General features: G+C 42.2%; 1 protein-coding gene across 2 annotated transcripts in view; it reads right to left on the reverse strand.

The window, feature by feature from the left end:
* lrpap1 (low density lipoprotein receptor-related protein associated protein 1) overlaps window positions 1-10,547 on the reverse strand; it is a 13,643-nt gene extending 3,096 nt beyond the window's left edge. The window contains exons 1-7 of one of the 2 annotated variants that reach the window (XM_030055054.1): window positions 10,275-10,547; window positions 9,437-9,581; window positions 6,814-6,944; window positions 5,164-5,284; window positions 3,651-3,806; window positions 2,072-2,154; window positions 822-998 (exon numbers count right to left, since the gene is read on the reverse strand). In XM_030055054.1, coding sequence (XP_029910914.1) covers window positions 822-998; window positions 2,072-2,154; window positions 3,651-3,806; window positions 5,164-5,284; window positions 6,814-6,944; window positions 9,437-9,581; window positions 10,275-10,436 — 975 coding nt within the window. In that variant the 5' untranslated portion in view covers window positions 10,437-10,547. Of the gene's footprint in view, window positions 1-821; window positions 999-2,071; window positions 2,155-3,650; window positions 3,810-5,163; window positions 5,285-6,813; window positions 6,945-9,436; window positions 9,582-10,274 lie in introns of both variants that reach the window. The other variant, XM_030055045.1, reaches the window with a different exon arrangement.
* Between the last annotated feature and the right edge of the window lie 13,505 nt (window positions 10,548-24,052).

A 24,052-nucleotide genomic window follows, 5' to 3' on the forward strand; every position in this document is an offset into this window, starting at 1 on the left:
TAATGTTCTAAAACTGCAAAAACTATTTTTGCAGCTAGTGGTAGCTGACAGCATTAAGATGAGCTGGCATGCTGGTATTTATTTCAAGTTACGTGAGACAATAAGTCCCAGCAAAGTTAATGTTGTTTATTAACCCTTACAGCTGTGGTTGAAAAGTGTCTAGTCTGTTCTGGGCACATCTCAAAAACAAGTTTAAGAGCTGACATATTTATGTTTCAGAATTTGCCATATCCCAAAATATTAGCCAGTGAACCAAATAAATCAACCAAGATGGAACTTGTTTAAAACTATGCTTCAAAAGCGAAGGTATGGGTTTCCCATCCACTACAATTTTTTTCCAACACAATGTTCATGTGCACGTCTCTGACTTTTCCTTCATTTTAGATTCCATGGCTTTACCCTAACTCTTCAAACATCTATACCGGCCTACATTTTGATCTGACTGCCTAAGAAAATATAAAATATCAATGCATCTCAAAATAGTGTACAAAATATTTTTCAATGAATGATGCTGAACTGTATGATTTTTTTTCTTCAAGCTGTTTTCCTTTTCATATTGAAGGCACCTGCAGAAATGAAAGAAAATCAGATAATGCACTACAAACAGAATCACTGGGTGGTCTTCACCCTAATCCTCTTGTCTCCATTTTATTTTCAAAGCATTACAGTATTTCTGTATTTTTTTTCCTGTTGCTGCAGCAGATTTTGCGCCCCAGCTAGGAGAATCAAGCAGCCATCAGGCAGTTGCTCAGTGACTCAGTAGTGAATATGGGGTGCAGTCATGGAAAAGCCCTGTCATTCATCACCGTGTCCCTCCCTACCTTGTAGCCCATCTCCCTGGTCTTCTCTGCAAGTGTGTTGTACTTCTCCTGGTTCCTCTGTATGTGCTCCGTGTCTCCTAGAGCTTCGACATGTCGCAGCTTCTGGTGGGACAGTTCCAGCTGCTCCTGGTAGTGGCTGTGCTTCTCCACCTTGGTCTCAAAGTGACGCAGCTCTTCCTAAATGGACAGGGATTGACACGGGAATGTCAGTCAAGTTCACCTTCAGCTACTGCACCACTACACACTGAGGTTACATTCACACATGCAGCCTGTTCTCTTACTTTCCTGGCATCACGATCGAGTGGGAATGGCAGCCAGAGTCCAAATGCCGAAAAATCAAGTTATACCAATTTTACAGCTCAAACAGTAGTAACATAGCCAGTAATGCTCTGTAAATATTGTATGGGTGAACATGCCCTGACATAAGTGTGAACAACATCAGGACACTCTAGGAGGAGGAGGCTCTGTGTGATCAGAATTTTTCCAAGGAGGTGACAAGATTATTCCTTGCTCGTTTGGCCTGGTCAAAACAGAGATGGTGTGGTCAGCTTTATTAAAGACCACACATGAGGAGAAACAAGCTGCTCACTATCTAGTAACGCGTTCTCACAAAGAGTTGGCAAAAATGAAATAAGGGATGTCCTCAGCATCCAGGTGGATGAAGCAATCCGCAAAGTGCAGTGACTCCAGCACAAACTTAGATATCAATTCTGGAAAATTCTGTAAATCTGTGAAGTGACAACTGAGGAATTCAACAGTTGTGCCAGTGTTGTGTGAATCGTAGCATTATATTAAAATGGCAGAAAGGCATTCCTTATCTGCTCAGCAGGAATTGTTACCTATACCGAAGCAATTTTACAGTATTCATGAGGGAAAGGAGCTTACCAGATCAAAAGATGTGATATGTGTCTAAGCAGTGATTAGACAAAGTATCACAGAAAAAAATAAAATGTGAACCTTGCTCTGTGATGCATCTGATCCTGTAGCAAATATCTTGAAGGAAAACTAAGCTGTAATCCACAATCCTTTGTAGGTGTGACAGAGGGTGGAAACCTTCAGCAATTCAATGCATAATGAATAAAGCATTATAGCACCAGGCTTCAGGTTTACTGTGACAAGCAGCTACTGTACGTAGCTACCAAATACATAGCAAAATATACGAGTGTAACCAAAATAAAACAAAGTGTGGTCCAAAGAAAAATAAATGAGAGCCTAGGTGTCCAAGGAAACGTCAGTACAGAGAAATCTACCTTGAGAGAGTCCAGCTCGTCATTGCTGAGGTTTGCTCTCTTGGCAGCCTCCCACAGTTCAATCACCCGGGGTTCCCTGAACTCTGCACAGAAGAAGACACAGAGATGAAAAGAGATTAACAATCCAAAGAGAGAGTCTGGAGCCCTACCAATATTTTGTTTGTGCAAGCTCAAGGAAAGGGAGGGACCTGAGAGAAATGGAGTGATGACAACCACTTTATACTGCACAATGCAGGACTGAAGACCAGTGAGCATAAGTCTGATCACACTGTTTGTTCATCCTTGTAGCCTGTTTGCAATATAAGAAAAGAAAAAAATGACTATGAATTTAAATCCAAGCTCAAACTGCTGTCACAAATGTTTGTGCTGTACAATACCGTAAACCTTAAAAACAGCACATATAACAAACAGATTACTGGATGGGGAAAAGGGAGGGAGATAAGAGAGGGAATATCAGGGTGCAGGATGAGTTAGGAAATGATGGGAAGACGACAATGGGCAGCTGGGGGAGCAGTGTGGGAGCCAAATGGGCTGTGCATCATTTGTGCCAATTTGTACTCTTTCTGTTTCTGGTGTACTTTTTCTGGACCTGTGAAGCATGAAAATACATATTTTTGCCTTGTGGGTGTATCCAGACACAATCAAGAAATAGAAAATTAATTAGCATATTATATAATCTCTATTTCATGCACCAAAATTTCAGCTTCCCATTCGAGACCAAAACATAAATGTTGGCAGCCTTTTTCTTCCTCAAGTTGTTGGAGCCTAGTTTTGTCTGTCTTGTCAGCTCTGCGCCCGTACATGAAATCACTTCAGTTTCCTGATTGAAGCCACTGACTGAAATGAAAAATGTGGGAGGAGACCAATTAAAATATTTAAAATAAACATGCAGTCTGGTTGATGCATGGCTCACCCATAACTGAAGTAAATAACAAAAAAAAAGAAAAAGAAACACTGCAGAAAAACATTGCCACAGGCTGTCGCTGCTCTGCTGCATCCACGACCTGAACCTAACACCGCCACTGAGCCAGAACGCACACACGGCACAGGGAGCGGTCACTGGGCTTGAAGGTGTCAGTACACACAGTGCCTTTATCTTAAATCCGCAACAGACTCCCACTCAAACTAAAGCCACCAGGATATAACATGCTACTCAAAGTGTGTGTGAGTGTACAAGAGAGAAGCACTGACTGTGAAGCCAGCAGAGAGGGACAGAATGATAAAAAGCAGATGACTCTAAGAAAATGTGTCCTTAGGAGAGTAACAAACCTTTTCTCTGAGCTAAAACGGCGCAAGGACAAGCAATTTTAGAGCACTGAAGGATGCAGCGCTGTGGACAGCTTTAAATAGCCTTCTTCAAATAACTGAAGGCCCTTTTTTGCATTACACCGATTTTAAAAAACATATTACATTCGAATCTAAAAGGTGGCAAAACACTCATGTTAAGGAGTAATGATATGGCAAAGTGGGCCATTAGGATTAAAAATCCCAGTGATAAAGCTGATAAGCGCTTGTGAGACTGAGATGCAGACTGAACCAAGGCCTTTGTGTGTGTGTGTGTGTGTGTGTGTACTCTCACCGCTGTCTTCACTGAAGCCCTCATGGCTGAGCTTACGGAGGCGCTCAAAGCCCTGGTTGAGGTCTCTCATTTTCTGCTTCAGCTCCGTGTGTTTCTGATGCAGCACATGCTCCTTTGCCTCTCCCTCCAGGGGCGAGATCACATTTTTATGTACCTCTGCTGAGACAAAACAGAGAGATGGAGGAGAGCAGATGAAGAGGCGAGTTAGGAGACAGACAAGTTAGGGGACAAAGAGGGGGAGAGAAAATGAGAGTATGGGTCAGGAGGAATGAAAGAGGAAAGCAGGCACAATGGAGAGTATTTGAGTGCTGAGTACTAAAAAAAGACTTGTTTTTTCTTCAAATGTCAGATTATTTGTTGTGCAGAAACAATGAATGGCTATCGTTTCACAAACAAGACCGGGCCCATTTTGGCTCAGCGGTAACATCTGGCATTTGGATCAAAAGAAACAAGGAAAAACGACAGGGGAACGACAAGTGGGGAACCTCGACAGGCGGTAAAAGGGTAGGTGGACACGTAGGTGGGCGGTGGAGGGGAGTACACAGAGGCTCCCCTCAAGGCAGGACGTGATTGGCTCTCTATTTAAATGCTTCAGACAAGCAGAAAAATACCCCCGGCTTGTTCAGGAGAAATGCACTGTTACGGAACGCTAACAGAAACGTCTGGCACAAAACAGCTGCAAAGTGTCAGTCACGTCCAAAGGAGACATGCCTATCCCGCCTGCCTCTATCTGAAACACAGTAAGACCTGTCAGCTCGACTTAAACTCACAGCTAGATGTGATATGACAAGCACTGATAGTGTGTGTGTGCAGTGGGTGGTAACATGTGCAGTGTGATCGCCTCCTACTTACACCAAGATAGGGTTTGATTTGCTGCCCAGACAAACAGAGCACAGATAGTATTTTGGACTTGATATAGGATTTTTGGATGATTAACTTCTGTTACTATAGAGGGGCTAATAAGTGAGAGAAGCAGTTTTTCCTCCGCATTAATTTCCTTTGAAACTAAGCCCACAGCTAGAAAAATATATATATACACCATCTAAACTTGTTGCAGATGTATTTTTATTTCAATATCCAAATAATTCATAAACCATCACACCCACTGAAACTGATCCTGGATTAGGCCCAGGAGCAAACCAAGGTGTCAGAACTAAAATTACCCCTTGTCCCAGCTGCCCTAAAAACATACAGGCAAGCCTGGAGGAGTGAGAAAAGAGTTGACGTGAGCTGAGAAGGCTGTTGCAAACAAGCGAGCCAATAGGAACTGACTTCAGGTTGCCATGACAATTAGCTTGGCCTTCGCGATAAGGTAAGGTGAGGTATGGCTTTTTTTTTTTTGCGTCAATAACGAAGGAAAAAGAGACTTTAAAAAACAAGGACAGATCAACAGGACAGAGCTTCATGGCCCTGAAATTTGGCTCCAGCAAATACCAATAAAGCCAGGCAAAGGTGGCGATGACACACAGAATAACATAGAGTGACTAATGCTGAAGGCTGTCAGGTGGCTCACCCTCCGTCCTGGTGACAGTATCCATAACAATGTTGTACTCGTGGATCTTGTCCTTGTGGTGCTGGAACTCCCTCCTCAGGCTCAGCAACTCCTCCTCAGAGAACTTTCCTGAGTTCTTGGCCTGTGAAGCCATCGGAGAAAGAGAGGCATCAGTGTCCAAACTGGCTGTGACACCACACTTAGACAGATGGCTGTGTGGCAGGGAACAGGCAAGCTTAGGATGGAAAACAATAACTGTTACTGCTCTTTCCGGCAGGACGTTGTTTGCTTGCTGCTTTGCAAGGCACAACTCCTGACTAATCGAGCCAAGGGTAGCGCAAACTACCTCGACCAGTGGCTCTTAATCTTGATCCTTGAGTACAAAAGTCATGCTGGTTTTCATCATAGCCAAGTGAATGCAGTAAACTAGGTGGTAGGATTCATAAAAACAGAAGGATGCGGGTCCTGAAGACTAGGGCTGTGTCCAAAATGGCAAAAATGCTGCCTCATTAGGCAGCATTTTTGGAGGCAGGAAAGGCATCAAGTCATATCCAAATGAAATGTTTGTATAAAATGCTGCCAACTGAGGTGCCTCCGTTTGGCCAGCTTTTGACGGCAGCATAAGATGTGACCTCCGTGGGTTAAAATCTCCCACAATCTTGTGCAACTGCTTCTCTGCTCACTCAGATAATGGCGAATGACAACTTTTAAACTACCGGCAACTCTGAAAACAGGATGCTGAAATTTATAAATGGCATTTAGAAAGTTTACAAAACTTAGTAAATGCAAGTTATTCTTCATTGTTTTCAATTCTATTTATATTTCTGCTGAAAATTGTCAGTGTAGCCACTAAACACTCGCACAGGTTTACCTACCGATGTCATTTGTTCTGACTTGGTGGACCACGAACAAATAACCAACCAAGTAACAACCATGAGGTAACAGTCATAACCAATAAGCTGTGGTAGCTGATGACATTTGATGAAATGCTATGCTGCCTTAAAAGCCTGTCCAAAACTAGCTTGCCTTAGAGATACCTTGATGGTGAAACAATACCTGTGAATGACTAGACAGCAAGGCAGCTGGCACCTTGCTCAGTAACCTGCACTGCATTTTTAAAATCATCTGTTAGGAGCATGCCTCCAGGTGAGAGCTTTTCTACCAAGGTGTCTGTACAACTTCAGATAGTTATGGTGCAATTCAGAAAATTTTGAAATTCACTTTTACTCAATGTTTCATTTTTGACTGGGTAGTATTTTCAGTTCAACACACCTGGGTTTCATCTCAATATTCTGTAATTGGCCAAATGATTTTTTTTTTACTTTGGAAAATAATGGATTTCAAGGCACAAAAATGAATGTGTGTCTATCTAAAAACCATGTTAGAAGCATACCAGTGTTGATAAGTGTAACTAGGGTTTTTTTTTTTTTTTTTGATCCATAATGTTTTTAAGCTGTTTTGAAGTTTACATCATCATTATGTCCCGACCAAGGAACATGGCCAGTTTCCATCTGACGACAGCAAAAGGGCAGGCCTGAGAATCCCACACAGACACAACAGGAAGAGGCCATAAAACTGAGGCATCATTCTTACTTCAGTCTGTTTTTTCTCCTTTCATCTCTCTTAATCCCTTCTTTACACACAGACACACACACCCACACACACACACACCTTGTTCCAGAGTTTGTCCAGCCTGGGGTCATCAAAGGTGTCACCCTCTTTGGTGTCATGATCCTTCAGGTAGTTGCTTTCCAGCGGCCGCGTGTCCCTCTTCCCATCCATCCCATATTTGGCCAGGATCACTAGATAGCACAATCAGAGATGAATAGGTACAATATTGGACAAGAGAAACCAAAAAAAAAAAAAACAAAAAAAACAACTTCTACATGTTTAAAAAGCTAGAGGTGTGTGTTTATTCTATAACCCTCTTACTCATATACAGACATTATTTAGCTTGGACTCTGATTTTAATTTACCAGAATGAGATCGAGCCCACACCCCTTGACAGCAACTTCATCCAATTGATTCTACAGCCACCACATTTTTTAGCTGTCACCCATCTCCTAATTCTCCCACGAAGACCGCCGAGGGAATCTCATTGTCCAGAATAAATGAGCGAGTGAAAATGAGCCGGGCCGGCTGACAGACAAGACTTCATTTAGCCTGTCGCAGCAGCTGATGGTAGCTTATCAGAACAGACTGGTCAACAGCTCTTTTCTTTTGACATTAATGGCACACCACAGGCAAAAGTCGATGTGCCAGCAGGCCATCTGTATACGCTACTCCTCACCTATCATTTTTGATCCTCTGTCTGTAATTACTAAATCCAATACTGCACTTGAGGCAGTATTGGATATTCAAACGAGAGAGCGCTAGAGAGGAGCGAGATGCTTTATCATTTGCCCTCATGCACAATAACTTAAAAGAAGAGCGAGTGAGGCCTAATTCTGCGAGAGCTGCACATACAAGGTAAGCAAAAGAAAAGAGAGGACAACTAAAGATGCCAACAGCTAATTTTGTACTGGACTGTTGGGCTGACAGTCTGCTCCCAGGGCGGGATCTCTATATTTCTTCATGCTGTTACTGAAGTGTTACATTTGATAGCTGTGTTCAAAACAATGTACTGAACAGTTCAGTGTACTTGAGGACTAGTTTTGTCTCGTATTGTGGATTGATACAATACAACACAAAGTCGGGCTTGGCTCTCAAGAATGTCTGCTTACATAAATCTGTCTAGTAAACTGTTCTCATGTCAGCTGATGCAGCACTGTTTTAAGTGTGTAGCAACCCATCACTGTCACTCATTAACTACTTATACTTTATTAGGGGAGTGCCAACACACAGCTTTAGCTGAATGTCAGCACAAACAGGGAGCTGCAACATCTAGGCCAGTTTTGATCCTTTTAAGCCATGGCACAACAGGGTTAGCATTCTCACTTCACATTTTAGGGATTTAGCTGAGGCTTTTGACTCAAGCAACTTACAATGAGTGCAACACTGGAATGAGCTTACATTTCCAGATAAACAAAATTACAAGCAACAAAAGCACAGAGTGAGAGGGTTTGAGCCTTAGTGCTGTTATCATATCCCAGGGCCCATGTAAGAGAGAAGTGTTAGGAAAACAAAACGGGTCTGAGGAGGGAAATAGAAGAGATTTTTTGAGGGCAAAAATATTGAGTATAAAAAAGGGAAAGTGGAAAAGGTGACAAGAGGTACTCCTTGACGACATTAATATTCAGCTACGGAGGAATGGGGAGTGACTGGGTTATTCTGACTGGACAATGAAGGTCATTCCACCACTGGGGAGTCAGGAGGACGAAGAGTCGACACCAAATGGAGTGATAACCACGTTGGCGAAAGGAAGGACACATCCTGAAGCTGGTGATGGCAGAATGCAAAACAGGCTGGTGTGCTGGGCTGGACCATGGCCTGGAGGTACTGGGGTGCAAATCCCGTCACAGCCTTGCACAACAGTTTTACGGTTCTAAATTCAGCCGTATTTTCCTAAATCAGCATCCTAACCTTTGTGTGGATGAGAAATCGTACATCGTTGTGGTCTGAGCTGCTACAGTGTATAGCTGTGTGCTTCCTGAAGGACACAGAGCACCATGCATAAATACACTTGTTCAGAAGAATCAATTCCTTGGCATCAATATTCCAAGTATGTAGTCCCCATAGGTTGCAAAGTTGTTTACTCTTTACCTTGAAATGTCCAGGAAGTAACTCTGTATTTAGAACAGTAATCATTAGTGGCCATGTTATTCGATAGCATGTACTGCATTATAGCAGAGCTTGTTCTGTCCTCTTACATTTTCTGTCTCTTACCATCTGAACTCTGCCTGATCTCTGTACTCTGACACCTTTATTGAAGTCCCACCCTTTAAAGCATCTACTTTTCAACACCTTTCTACACCTAACAAGCGGCCATTTCCCCACATAAAGAGTGAATCCTCTGGACACAAAATCCAAGATACACTGAGTATGACAAAATTCTTACACTTTCTTCTAGAACAGCATCACTACCCCTTTTTCATTGCTTAAAAAAACCTAAAGAATCAGCTGAATGACAAGTAGTTACTGATAGATTCAATTATTTTCATTTAGCAATGATTAGCTGCAATAAATGAAAATGTCTGTGTAAAAGACATAATAAAAGTGGCTTGGCTTTGATTTCTGAAATGTTACAACTGACTCTTGGTTCCCATATTGTTGTTGGTACTCTGCCTCAGAAAATTCCTCTTTTGATACTCTCTTGTAAGAAAACAGCGAGAGCAAACTTCTCTGACCGCCTTACCATTGAAGTTGCGGCGGAGCTGGGCCTCTTTCTCCCCGTTTTCATCCAGTCCCTCAACCTTCAACTTCTTCCACTGCAGCTCATCCTTCTCCTGGATCTTCAGGTCGCTGTGCAGCTCGGCCTGGCGAACCGGGGACAACTGCATCTAACAGACCAATGAAAGACACAACATTATGCGAGAAGAGTGAACCAAGCAAGTCTGAAGAGAGAAAAATGGTGTGAGCATGTGAGAGAGAAGATACAGCAATGAGAAAGTGAGCCAGTTCTTCTGTGTCTTGCTCAAGGGCGAGCCACAATGTTCAAGTTACTAGTCTGCTTATCCACATAACTTGCAAAGCCTTTTTTTTTTTTTTTTTTTGCACACCTGTAAACATTTCTGTATATTCAAAATACTCTGCCACTCTGTTCCATCAACACACAGACACCTTAGTAGGTAGACCACAGGTGACTGTAATTCATCAGCAGGTGTTTCTAATCAAAGGGCAGCCACAGCCAATAGTAAAATGAGTGTATGAGGTAGAGCACAACACTAACAGAAAATGAATGTGACACCACAGCAATAGTATGAATGAATCTGTGAAGGGCTAATGAGACACACTAACACATCCACTTCAACCTTGTAACGTTAAATCTGCCAGTAAGGTCGTTGTGTCTGTATTTATTTCTACAACTGTGACTCTGTTCGACGGCTGTTATTGCTCTATTACATTTTACAGCGCTCTGTCTTCAATGTATTCGCTTTCTTATTTGGTGCTGACCCAATCCCCACTTTCGGGCAGCGACAGGAGACTCTCTGAACAAGCTAGCTCCACTTGGACGCACGCAGTCAGATACGTACCCTGATAGCTTTCTCCCACACCTGGTTCAGCTTGGCTATCCTGAACTCCACCGTCTTCCCATCACTGTTGGTCAGCTTGGCCTCGTTCATTTCCCGAGAGTATTTCCCCGCCATTACGCCCGCGCTCAGACACAGCACGGCGACAAAACACTGCAAGTTCATTTTTAAAAACGACGACAACAGAAGTACAGAAAAACCACACTAAATAATCACAAATGTAGCTAGCCGGACAGTCCCCTTGTTGTGAGTCGCTTGAGTACCACCAGTCATGTGTTCGAGGGGGAGGACACTTCCTTAACATTTGCATTATGGGACTTGTAGTTTCTACGCGGGAAGCTCGACTTGTCGACACCGCGCACAGGAGCCTAGCTGAACTACGATCCCAGCATGCAGCTCTGTGCCGTTTCCTGGCAACGGAGGCTGCAAAACTCTGAGCAAATAGAATGCCTCCACGCGTTGGGAATGACTGGACCATCGTTTGGTCAGCCTCAGTGTCACCGACAACATGTGACCAGTGTTTACAAAGCAAATGCACTGCATCTCGCTCTGTCTATCACACAAATGTAACTAAAAATGTAAATTGTGTGTGTGTGTGTGTGTGTGTGTGTGTGTGGTGGGGTCTCACAAAAGAAAAAGCTGATTCTGGCTTACTGCTTAAGGTTAGGGTAAAGGTTAGGGTTAGGCATAATTTGGTTATGGCTAAGATTAGGGAAAAGCTGTAGAGAATGAATCTAAGTCCCCACAAGTATAGCAAAACCAATGTGTGTGTGTGTGGGTGTGTGTGTGTAAAGAAGGGATTAAGAGAGTTGAAAGGAGAAAAAAGTAAGAATGGTGCCTCAGTTTTATGGCCTCTTCCTGTTGTGTCTGTGTGGGATTCTCAGGCCTCTAACCCGAACCCTGTGCCTTGAAATCCATTTTCCAAAGTAAAAAAATTCATTTGGCCAATTACAGAATATTGAGATGAAACCCAGGTGTGTCGAACTGAAAATACTACCCAGTCAAAAATGAAACATTGAGTAAAAGTGAATTTAATGGTATCAAAATTTTCTGAATTGTACCATAACTATCTGAAGTTGTACAGACACCTTGGTAGAAAAGCTCTCACCTGGAGGCATGCTCCTAACAGATGATTTTAAAAATGCAGTGCAGGTTACTGAGCAAGGTGCCAGCTGCCTTGCTGTCTAGTCAGACTTCATCCATTCACAGGTATTGTTTCACCATCAAGGTATCTCTAAGGCAAGCTAGTTTTGGACAGGCTTTTAAGGCAGCGTAGCATTTCATCAAATGTCATCAGCTACCACAGCTTATTGGTTATGACTGTTACCTCATGGTTGTTACTTGGTTGGTTATTTGTTCGTGGTCCACCAAGTCAGAACAAATGACATCGGAGGTAAACCTGTGCGAGTGTTTAGTGGCTACACTTACAATTTTCAGCAGAAATATAAACAGAATTGAAAACAATGAAGAATAACTTGCATTTAATAAGTATTATAAACTTTCTAAACACCATTTATAAATTTCAACATCCTGTTTTCAGAGTGTGTGTGTGTGTGTCTGTGCATGTGTGTGTGTGTGTGAGAGAGAGAGAGAGAGAGAGAAAGAGAGAGAAAGATTTTGTTACAAAGCCCTTTATTAAGCACTACAGAGATTATACAAACAAAAGAAATCAGCTGCTTGAAGACTTCACTTACAACTAAAAGAAGACAGAGACAGAGAGAGAGAGAGAGAGAGAGAGAGAGCAACTTGAAAAACTTGACTGACTGCCATGACTGATCCCCTTTGACTTGAAATTGATGCTGATTGCTTTAATGCATTAATTCTGTTTAATCAGTCGCCCCAAAACAAGAGATGAGGCATCTGATGTTTTGTGGTATAAATATGGCCATGAAAGCCATATTTAGTGGGCAAGCTGGCAGCTTGAACACTCACGTTCTTCCTACTATTTCGTTCTTTCTTTATTATTCCGTATGTTTTTCGGCCTGTTCCTTCCCGCAGCTTTCGGTTTAGGCCCACACAATGAATTGGAAAAATCTGCAGCCCCATTGGGAGACGTTTGGAAATTACTTTTATAAGGAATCCGACTCACGGAATTTTCACAATTCCAATTTTATGGAAAATTTCGGCCAACCGAAATGAATGGCCAAAACTTCGGAATGCTCCAGGACGCAGAACTTTTGACCTGCGTCCACGCACCAAATATGAAAAGCGTGAGTCTTGTGGAGAAGAAGCAACGTGTGAATTTTCAAGCCGCCCTGACTTTCCATTTCTCCGCAATTCCAGTTTGAAGCCGAAATTTGGACGCAATACACACTAATGGCGGAATGTTCGGCGAACCTGCCAGGGAGAAATATTTTGGCCCGTAAGTCCTCCTACAGCTTTCGTTTTAGGCCCACACAATGAATTGGAAAAATGTGCGGCCCGATTGGGAGACGTTTGCTATTACTTTTATAAGCATTCCGAATCACGGTATTCTTGAAATTCCAATTTTACGGAAAATTTCGGCCATCCGAAATGAATGGCCAAAATTTCCCAAGGCTCTGAGGTGCATAGCTTTTGACCTGTGTCCACGCACCAAATACAAAAAACGTACGTCTTGTGGAGAAGAAGCGGTGCGTCCATCTTCAAGGCGCTCCGACTTTCCATTTTTCCGCAATTCCAGTTTGAATCGGAATTTTGGAATTTTGGACGCAATACACACTAATGGTGGCATGTTCGGAGTGCCAGAGTGAGTGACATCACGGCTAGAGTGCAGCAGCAGAGAAACACACACTTTTTTAACTCGCTCTAGGGCAGGCATTTTGGGGAGTTGAAAAATAATTTTGACACAGTTTGAAAGGCCAGAGCCTTACCTTTCTCATGATACATTTAATCTTCTTCTCGGAAACCGTGCACCACGGTTACTCTTCCAGCTTGCCCACGCAGTTTCCCCAGAAACTGCACTTTTCTAGTTACAAAAGAGTTCCCTCTGAAAAGGCTTAATCACAACACAGACAAAGGCAAGCCAAAGAAAAATTATTTGACCATGAATGCTCCTTCTTTCACAAACAACTGAGAAAAGTCCTGTGGCAAAACAAGAAAATTATCAGACAAAAACAAAAAGGCAGGACACTTTGGTGAACTGAAACAACAGAGAAAGCAATGGATCTGTGGAAACCTGGAAAACTGAATGCACCTAAATGTAAAGCAAGAACTGCATTTCAGGTTTCCATAAGTGCCAAATAAAAATCATGAGCAAGGGTAATAAAACAGAATCAAAATGCTTAAAAAAAGCTTAACTGCACTAAAAAAGGGAGAAACTTAAACATGAAGTGAAATCTATATCTCTCCCACAAGTAAAACAAATAAATCAAAATAATAAATGGCAATATTTTCAACTGCAGAAAAGCAAAACTCAGTCAATACATAAGGAATGCTATAATATATATTGAAAAGAGTGAACATTACACATGTACTATATTAACTGGTCATATTTCATTGTCTATTTAAGACAATTTCTGCTTTGACTACTTGTTTTTATTCAAGCATCATGCCGCTAAACCTTCCCTCAAATGAACTGGGAGAGATGAGTGGATGACTAATCAACTTGTGGGAGGCCGCCTTCATTTCAAATCTCTCACCAAAAGACTCTCATGCCAAAACAAAACAACAAATGACAGGATTTACAGTATGGTTCATAGCATAGGTCCAGGTCTGGAACAGCTTGTCACTGTGAACTCTTCCATTACCTTCCTGCCAAGAAAAAAAAAAAAAAAAAAAAAACTAGATCTGACACTGTGTTATGGCAACAGAATCAGACTTTTACACGGCATTGTGTGAAAACCAGCAGTCCCTTCCCAAAGCAGGCAGCAGATTGAATCAGCTTCTAAAGACTCTAATGGATTGTGAATTGGATGTTACAAACTGTGGAGAAAGTGTGTTGTTTTGTGTTACAATGTTACATGGCAGGGCTGTGAGTACTGTGGGTTGGACTGTTTTTGTCTTCCTCCCCCTCGTCTTTCCTCCTCTCTCTCCTCCATTATCTGTCTACTCAGTTTCTGGGTGATTGGCAAGTTCATCTGAAGCAGCTGTTCATGTTTTTCTGCTTGATTGCGCATAACTTGTGAATACTGTAAACAGCAAACACCGTTTTGTTCTGAGCACCGGGCACTTTATAATAATCACACACCAAAAACCATCACCAAACTAAACTGTTGTACAAGTCTCACCTTCACTGTTCACTTTGTGGTTATTATAACATCTGATTGAAGTGTTTGTGCTACCTCCCCTTTAATTCCCCAGACTCCACCTGGAGACACACAGCTTGATTGTTTCAGTTGTTGGATTGATTCGAGCTAACCTACGAGTTATCCTAGGGTTAATCTCTGTCATTCTATTACTGGATAAAATGTTTGGCTATTATATTTCAGGTGATCTCAACCTAGAAAAAGACTTTTTTTTCCTCATATGTAATGAGTTTCTCCGCCTAGAAAGTATAACCTAACTTGACCTCATCTGATCACCCTCACCTGAACACGATTCAGGTTTCAAGAGTCCTGTGGGGCTCCTGGCCGACGAAGATGCAGCACTCATCCATCAGCCAGGGAATGCCTCAGAGAGAGGAGGACATGCTCATGGACATGCTCAGACTGAGCAGAGACCTTGACGCAGGCGAGTGATTGCCTTCTTCACCACAAGCATCAGCTCAGACCAGCGAGCTTAGAGAATTATCTGTACTAACAACACACAGGTTTTACTGTCAGAAAGCTTTGTGCCATGATCCTGGGTGAGCAGTCGTTCAGAGGCTCAGTTCAAATACTGAAATGATCTGAGGTGACATTATATTTTCATTTTACACAAATGTCATAAAATAGTCATGAGTTTAAAACCAAACTTAATGTGATGATATAAAATTTGTCCTGTGAAATAAAAAGAGAGGGTAAATTAATACTGACATTATCTTAAGACTTTGTTGCACAAAAAAGTATGCATGCTTTGAGGATTTATTTTTTTTTTTTGGAGGCTTACACACTGTTATCTACATCATTTGATGCTATGTTGGGACAAATTAATTCAAAGTTATTATGATTTGGCTATTATAAAGCTATCCCTAACTCCCTGGTGTAGATGTCACACTTTGATCAGATACTGTATCAATAGTAATGTTCATTTGCATTCAGCAAGGGATCATAATCAGGACCCCTTACGGCAGGAATCTCCCTTGATCTTTTCTAACTCTTACACCTCTCCTCTCTGCCTCTCAGTCATTTTTGTGTTACATCTCTGTTTACAGCAGCTGTAAATAATAGGCTTTGGCCTTAATGAGTTCCTGGCATCCGGGGGACTGTCTCCCCAAGATCTGCTAATGGTGCAGCAGCACTTAATGAATGCATCTGCCTAGGGGCAGCTAGCTCGCCTGCATTCAAAGGTCAATGCAACCTTGTCAAAGGCTTGGAGCCCCTGTCAAGAAACTGTGGGACCTATTTACAGTCCCACTGCCTCACCATCATCATCACTTTCTGCATGCACCACATGTGAGCAGACACACACACAAACATTTTTTAGAATACATGAGGAATGTTGGAGTGAGTAGGCAAACTGAGGAATGACGGAAGGGAAGAACGAAGGAATGATAGAAAATGCAACCATGAATTCAGTTGCCCTTGTAATAACACAAGGACTGAGGCATTGACATGTTGTAGAAATGTTTGTCTGCCTTCCCCCTGGGCCCGTCCATGGGAGCAGGAAATCATTGTTGGCACAGGACCGAGCAGAGACGCCGCTGCTTTGATTTCGTCCTGGGTCAGCGAGTTCCAGAGATGTGGCACCTGTCACAACAAGGACACTGCCCACTGAATGCTGCATGTCATCTCAGCCCAGCATCTGGGATTTAGCTCTCCTACACTTCAAGCTATGTGTAACCCAGTTTTAGACCAGATACCAAACACATGATTACAACAGATCAGCAATGGATAAACAGCTGTAGGTATCAAAAATAGTACATGCTAATACCTTACAGTTGTCAAATACCTCAGACCATGTTAGACACAGAAGCCTATAAAACTTTCACTCAGTCCCAATACAGCCGTTCAGACACCTTTTACATCTAAATCAACATAAAGTGCTCAGTGGGTGATATGTCAAGGCCTGATTTGTTTGTCTTTGGAAGCAAAAGGCAATTTTCTAACAATTCAATTGATATTTTAACACACATAATCAGTGTGTGTGATCGCTGGAGAGAACTGACATTTAGACTCAGGCCAGATAGTATTAGGATGTGGCTGCAAGTCATAAGTTTGCTGATACACCCTCAGCTCATGTCAGGTGCATACAAACAACACAGCGATGAAGATACTGTATGCTTCTCCTACTATCTATTGAGTTAGCTGTCCTGCTGAGTTACAACCCTATTAACCACAGACTGAACTGATGTGCTTTTTCCTGGAAGGGAGTCCTATCTTGAAAGAAACATCTTTCAAAGATTAACAAAACCCCAGCAGGTCGTTTGCCCTTTGCCTCTCTGTAATATCGTTGAAGACATCCTCATGCTGCCTTACACAACTTGACTTAAGTAAAATGAATGAGATTAGATTTTAATGTCAACGAGCACAAAAGGGTCAGAATAAGAGGGAATTTCTCTTTCTGGGAACGGGTATTAGGTTTTGTCAGTGTGTGTGTTTGTGTGTGCGTGTCTCTGTTGTTGGGAGTGCGTTGTGAAGAATGAGAGCGCTACATGTCCAGGAACAGGAGGAAGCTGCAGAACTGCAAACAGCCCACAGTAGCACAGCTGTTATATAAACCATGCTTGATGACGGCATCATTTCCACCCTTGTCTCCCTTAGGCTTTCATTAGGTGGTTTCTGGTGGAGAGAGAGGTGGGTGAGAGACGAGGAGCAATGAGAAAGAAAGAAAGAAAGAAAGAAAGAAAGAAAGAAAGAAAGAAAGAAAGAAAAAGAGAGAAAGAAGGGAAGAAAGAAAGAAAGAACGGTGTTTACAAGACAAAGGTAAGACAGAGTGATAACAGGTGTTTTGGCAGCTGGTCTGTGTTTTCTTGTGGGTATGAGGGACAGTCATAATGAAATAAGGGACATATTCAATCACAGACCATGAACAAACACAATCATTAAGGCTAAGCGACTGCAATAAACAGGCTTGGTCATCTTATTACTTGTACTAATTTAAGTGCAAGGAACAAACAGGGACAGTCATTGCATTAGCTTGGCTTGGAGTCCAGTTTGACTAAATTGGCTCTCAACTTGGAAAACTGGAAAAACCTTCTAGTCTCTCATATCATCAACAGTGTTGGGATGTAGTTTTGATGCATGCAATCCATTTTGCAGCATTCTGAGGTGCAGCTAATTACTGCGGCAGCCAAACTATTTATGGCTATGAAAGGTTACGATTTTATCCTTAGTTTTTGTAAGCATAAAATAGTAACCTCAGTTCAGGGCCAGACTTTAGTCTCTATGCGAATAAAATTTTATGAGATGGACATTACATGCAAAAGAAAGTTACCATTCATTGCACTTCTTCTGGTGACAAACTCAGAAGGGAAAGAATCATGTGCTGGACTGTTGGATTAATTAACAGAGGGAACATCCTTTTACATATTTTCAAATTTTTTTCTTAACATTTTACTCGGGGGTCCAGTATTTTATTTTTTACTATAAGATGTTACGCACATTACAGATGTAGATATCATCATTCTTAGAACGTAGTATTAACTACTTTCTAATTGTCTAGCTACTAAAAATGTTTTAACCTACATAACTACAGATAACGTATTTGTCATGAAGGCAGCTTTGCTACCCAGCTTCCAACCTGAAATTCCCATGAGATCAGATCAAACGAGCTTCCCATGGGATCAATGCCCTTGAGAATTAAAAAAAAAAAAAAAAAAAAAAAAAAAAACACCTTCAAATCTTCTGCTCAGCGTTCAGCCATGCAAACCACAAAAATTATAAATGCTGTTTCAGCCACGGTTGCTTTGCTGTGTGATTTTAAAATCAGCTTCTGTCTCTTCCCACGTTCTTTCATCTTCTCTATACCAGGCCAAGGCTGACCCTTTGAAGAAGAACAAGAACAAGAAGAAACTGAAGAGAGCTAGACCATCCCATAAGTCCCTGCTGAAGATAATCTCGGTTGATACTGGCTACATGTGTAGTGTTCATAATACCATCTGAACACGCTGCAAAAAGACTAAATCCTCTTCCTCCACCGAGGTGTGGGGCAGCAATGTTCAGGTGCCCAGACCGTTGCGTCACCTCTGCAGGACGTCCTGCATGGTATGCTGCCAGACAACCCATGTTTCATGAGTGTAGCCCGGCAGCAGCCAGAGGCCGACTGCATGAATACCTGGCATCCTGAAACAGTCACCAAAATGCCTGCAGTGAATCTCCACCACTAGATACTGTTTGAGTTTCACAACATGCAAGTAATTGCATGTAAATTACACTGTGCCATGTTGGCCTTACATGTAATATTGGCCTTAGTGTAGCAGAAACAGCCAAACAGTCAATTCCAGACCGCATTAATCAATTCTGCACACATCCTCTTTGATGTGGAGTCCAGTCATTGCATTTCCATGTGATTAGACCCTCCCGGAAACAACCTAACAATATTGTTTACCAGCAATTGTCTGTTTTTTGTCCTTGGTGACACAATCATTCTACCTGCACATCTGCATTAAGATTTTCTATTTAAAACTAACCTGCAGTGCAAAGTGATGCATTTTTAATGGGAAATGAATATGGCTGACATGCCAGTAATAGCCTATGTAGCATCATGTGCAGTCCCATCAGTAATGTGATCTCCTCCCCTGTCCCCCTGTCTTTCAGTCAGTTCTAGTGAAGCTACATGAAATATCACCGGTAGTCACAAACTCTCCTTTCCTTTCCTCTCCTGTCCTCTCACTTTTTCACTTGGTTCTAGACCAAGGTTAAGTGTGACACTCCTGAGCACAATAAAACAGGAATATATGAGCAGAGCAAAGGGAGAAGATCAGGTGCAATATAGTTTGAATAAGTAACAAACATGGCTTACTTGTTTGAGTGGAGACAGTTTGAATGTGAAGTAGAAAATTGGAGTGAGATTTGGTGTTGAGATTACACAAAAAACACCAAAAAAACTCAAAAGGATTATGTTGGTGTGGACAGTGGTTATGATGGTTAAAAAACCTTGCTGAAAATGAACTCATAAACGAATAATTTTTTCACTCAGGTCAGAAAGTGATCCTCAGCTTTAAGAGCTGAGGGCAAATGTATATGCCCATCCACCAGCTCGAACTCTCTGCCCTTATTTTCTATCAGACTAATTCAATGTCAAACTGCTGCCACGACTCTAGGGTGAGCCAGGTTTGCCTCTCTGGTAAATGCAGCAGCAGGCTCGGAGACAGGCTGTGCAGTGAAGGCACATGCTGTAGGTGTGTGAGCCCTAACAAGTAGATCAGCCGATGAAGCACATCTCTCCAAAAGAATATAAACAATGTATATCCTACTGGAACCGCTGAAGCCTCACAGATACGCCTGTGACTGCCGTCAAACTGAGAGAGATGTGCTTGGTGTTATTTTGATTCTATCATTCAACAGACGGGTGAGGAAAGGAGCCAAGGCAGTGACAACCAAACTATCATTCAAACCCCCTCTCTCATTTGAGTTATTACTTTCCAAGATGTTGCCAAACACTAAAATGCCTTTACAGACTTTAATTCTTACTTATTTTTGATGTGCTCTAATCTTCCGGAACAAGAGAGAGTGAGCCAAGAGAAATGAAGGGAGGCAGAGAGGGAAGGAGCAAACGCATTATCAACATGACACATCTTCCCGAGTCCTGATACAGCTTTGAACATACGGACAATAACCAATATCTTAATTAAAACAGCAGACTTGAAGGAGAGAAGAAAAAACACCTCCTGCGATTTCCCTCTCTCCTTCTCTCAAACTACACGACGGGCAGTTGGCTTGATTAAAAACTCTTTTAATCTAAATTCCATCTTTTTCATAGAAAAAGGGAAGAGTTTACTGTACTGTAAATATTCACCTATTACAAGACTCTCTGCAGGAAAGTGAATATTTCTACTCAAGCTGCTTTTGGTCCCTTTTTTTAATCAGGCATTCCTCCTGCAATGTGTGTGGACATGGGGGAATTTTCTCTGATTGGAACACCTTATGCTTGTGCCTAAAGGTGTGTGTGTATGTGTGTGTGTGTTTCTGTGAGAGAGAGAGTAAGAGAGAGAGTGAGAGAGAGAAGGAGACATGGGTGGTGGATTCAATATTCAGTCAATGTTCTCAGTCAGTTGACCTTTTCTTCTTCTGCACCAAATCTCCCCCGGCTCCCTCCATGACTCCATGCTTCATTTGATTCAATAACAGGTGTTAATTTTCAAAGCAAGCCAGTATTTACAGATGATCTCCCTGTGGGAACCGCCTGGTGAATAGAGAGAGGACAAAAGAAGCTAAAGGGATGGGAAAGGAGGGAGGAGATGGAATAGTAGGGGGCAAAAGAGCAACCAGCTTGGGGTGAGAATGGGAAAAAGAAAGGGCGAGAGAAGTTGCTAAATGACCTTTCTGTTCAGTGAACCAGTATTTACCAAAATACCAGTGGTCTTAAACTCGTAATTTTGAAAGGGGAGAGGGAAACTACCAAATCGTGTCCCTTTGACAAGATTCTTGACTCCTACATGATCTTTACTCTGGACGTTTTTCACCTGCTGGGAAACAGACATTTATAGGAAAGCTGGAAAACGGGAGAGATGCAAAGACAGTCCTGAAACAAGTAGAATATGTAAGCAGGTGTTAAAGTAGGTGCAGCATGAATGAAACAGGTGGATAGAGATGATTTATGGGGAGGGGTAGGAAAGTGTGTACAGTGGCTAAAATGAACTTTTGGGCCCACCTGCCAAAAAATACCTCCCAAGAATAATTTGTTAAAGGTCAGTGTAATGAATATATTTTATTCATAGAAATATGCCAGGCCACCGGTTTCCAATGCTATTTCAAGTTCAGAATCAAGTGCTGTGTGGTAATTTCAAACTTTCTCACACATACAGTGGATCAAGTTAATAATTCATCATGAAGGGCAACAGAAATAACTGAAGTGTTCAAATGTTTTTGTCCTATAAAGTTACAGGCCAGTGTGATAGATAGCTCTCATTGATTTAACTGCCAGAGACAAAGTTTACTTGAATTTGGTGAGTGTGTGTACTGTATGTGTGTGTTGTATATAGGTACATTCAGATGATAGTGAATGTGTGTGTACTTTGTGTGCTCATGGGCAACAAAAGACCACAGTGACCTAAGCCAAATGTCTTGACTCCAGCGGGCAGAGGGCTACACTCGGCGCTGACACAACAATGAAGGCAGGAACAAACAAACACGGTATGACTGTTCCCCCAAAAGAAAACCTTTGTCCACAAAAATCTATTTTCCAAAGGCCAGTCGTGGCATGGGACTGGCTCTGTAGATCCAAATTAGTAAAAATCTGGATTCTGTCTTTAACTCGCATCAGACCGTTTGTTTGTGTTGAGCTGCATCCAGCGCAGAGGCCGGCAGGCAGCCAGGCTCCTTGTCTGGTGATCAATGGCTACCTGTTGCAGACACTGTGGGGAATGCAGGCTCTCTGCAGTGCGGGTGCAGCATTTGGTTGAGGCTTTAATTGTCTGAGACACACTTTTGCTACCAGCATTGCATGATGGAGTTTTGCAAGGACTTCAGAAGTCACACTGTAAGCCCAAGGTCCAATTTCGAGGCTGAAAACAATTCCGAACAATGTCGTTTGTACACAAGCTTTTTACAACCTACACACATTTTAAAGTTAAGGGACATCTAGCAGCCCTGTAACACTGTGGTGGAATATTAAGGGAGTGAGAGCGGAAGGGTGGCAGGGCGGTCAGTCGACATGACTTTGACTCAGCCGACCAGAGTTCAGTGGGCTCTATGCACGACCAAGTTCTGCATATTTCTGGTCAAATCTCAACTGGCATATCAACTTCTGCTGACGCCCGCTCTGTGTAGGAAGCTGCAGAAAAAGTGGGTAATAAAAACCTGCAGAGACAACTTTACCTTCAAAAATCACACAGTATGCAGCCAACATTTTCAAAGAAAAGACCTGATCCTTCAACTCCAGCTGGGCACCGGCTTCTGAAAAATGGAGTTGTTCCAGCGCTTTTCCAGTGGAACCAGTACACCCAGAGGAGGAAACGGCCAAATGCAGACATGGCAACCCAAAACAAACGCACTCTGTCTCATGCACTGGTACAACCTAACACCCCCGACACTGGCCAGATCGTCACTTTTCCAGTAGAAAAAATCTCCTGCCCGATTCTGCCCAGTGCATCTGAACTGTCAGCTGATGGGCCAAATGCAAACTGAAGTGCCGGTCAGCTATGAGGCAGCTGCTTGTGATCGGATCACCAAAGACGCACACTGATGCCAGGTGGAAACAGGGCCTTTGTGCACACCCTTGTCATTCTCGACACATGATGATGGTTGATTTCAGTAGCTCTAACAAACACTGAGTGAACTGTGAGGAGTGGGATGGCGTTTCCGTCTTCTCTCACTTGTGTGTCAAGTTCACCGGAAGCTGACGAGCAGTCTGAGGTGAAATGTGGTGACACTGCATGCATAGTCCATTCCAAGCTAGATCCGTGTTTGTTTTTAGAGATATCAACTAACACTAGCTAACATTTTGTAACTTTAATCCTGACCTGCCTGGATTTGGACCCTTGCTGCGGCAACCCTAACCCTAACCCTTGATTCCTGGCATGCGCTCTAATTTTTTAATAATAAATTTTTTAGTAATTTCAGGCATAATCACACTTTTACCAGGGAGAACTCATGAGGATAGGTACAGCGCCAGAAGCAGTTAATAATGAAGGGAGCTATTTTTAGAATGATTTTCAATTAAAATTGACTCCTGAGATTTACCTGGAAACTTAATTGCATTTTTTTTTTTAAAGAAAACCATAATTATTCTTAGCCTCAGGGTAACAAGTCACATAATTGCCCAGGAATATCTGTTGCTTCAGAGTTGTGTATTTGGCTCAATTAGAAAAGTCCTCAAAGCGACTGTTGTTTGAAGAATATAATTTGTGCAAAAGGTCCAAGCTATTTATATTAAAATAATGAATAATCATCTAGATTCAAATGTTTGAGGCACCTGTGAGTTTTTTTTTTTTTTTTTTTAATATATATTCAGTAAGTAGGCTGCAGAGCGTCTGAATATGAATTCAGTGCCAAAGAGAAGGGAAGTTCAGTCAGCCTTTAGAATTTAAATGGGTGTCAGACAAATGGCCAGGCAGTTTCAGATCAAAGTGTGGTATCACTTGGCTGGCAAAACCTGGATAAGACTTCAGTCTGTATGAAAACCTGTGGATGTCACGTGTGAAACTCCTGTATTTACTCAAGCCATGCATGTCAATGAATATCCTCTTGCAATACATTTAGCCTTGTAAGTGAATCAAAGGAGAAAAGGAGAAAGCTCTGAAAGCTTCTGGGAGCCGTGGAGGTACCAGGTTGCAGGTCTAAGCAGAATCACAGCTCTGCAGTGCTTCTCTGGGGAGTTTGTCACTGAGAGCCAAAGCCTGTGGAATCCAAGGTGGGTTTAGATGAAGAAAATGAAAAGAGAAAGCCAAGCAGATATGGGGAGTGAGGAAGAGAGAAGGTGAGAAAGGAGGAGGGAAAAGTTAGGAGACTGCAGGGAGATCACTTACTTTCTCTGCATTAACCATAGATTGCTCTTGAGCTTTAATCTAAACATGAATGAGATAAATTGCTCTGAATAACACAAGGGAGAGAGAGAGAGAG

This window comes from Myripristis murdjan, chromosome 1 (assembly GCF_902150065.1).
Source record: "Myripristis murdjan chromosome 1, fMyrMur1.1, whole genome shotgun sequence".
Classification (NCBI taxonomy): domain Eukaryota; kingdom Metazoa; phylum Chordata; class Actinopteri; order Holocentriformes; family Holocentridae; genus Myripristis; species Myripristis murdjan.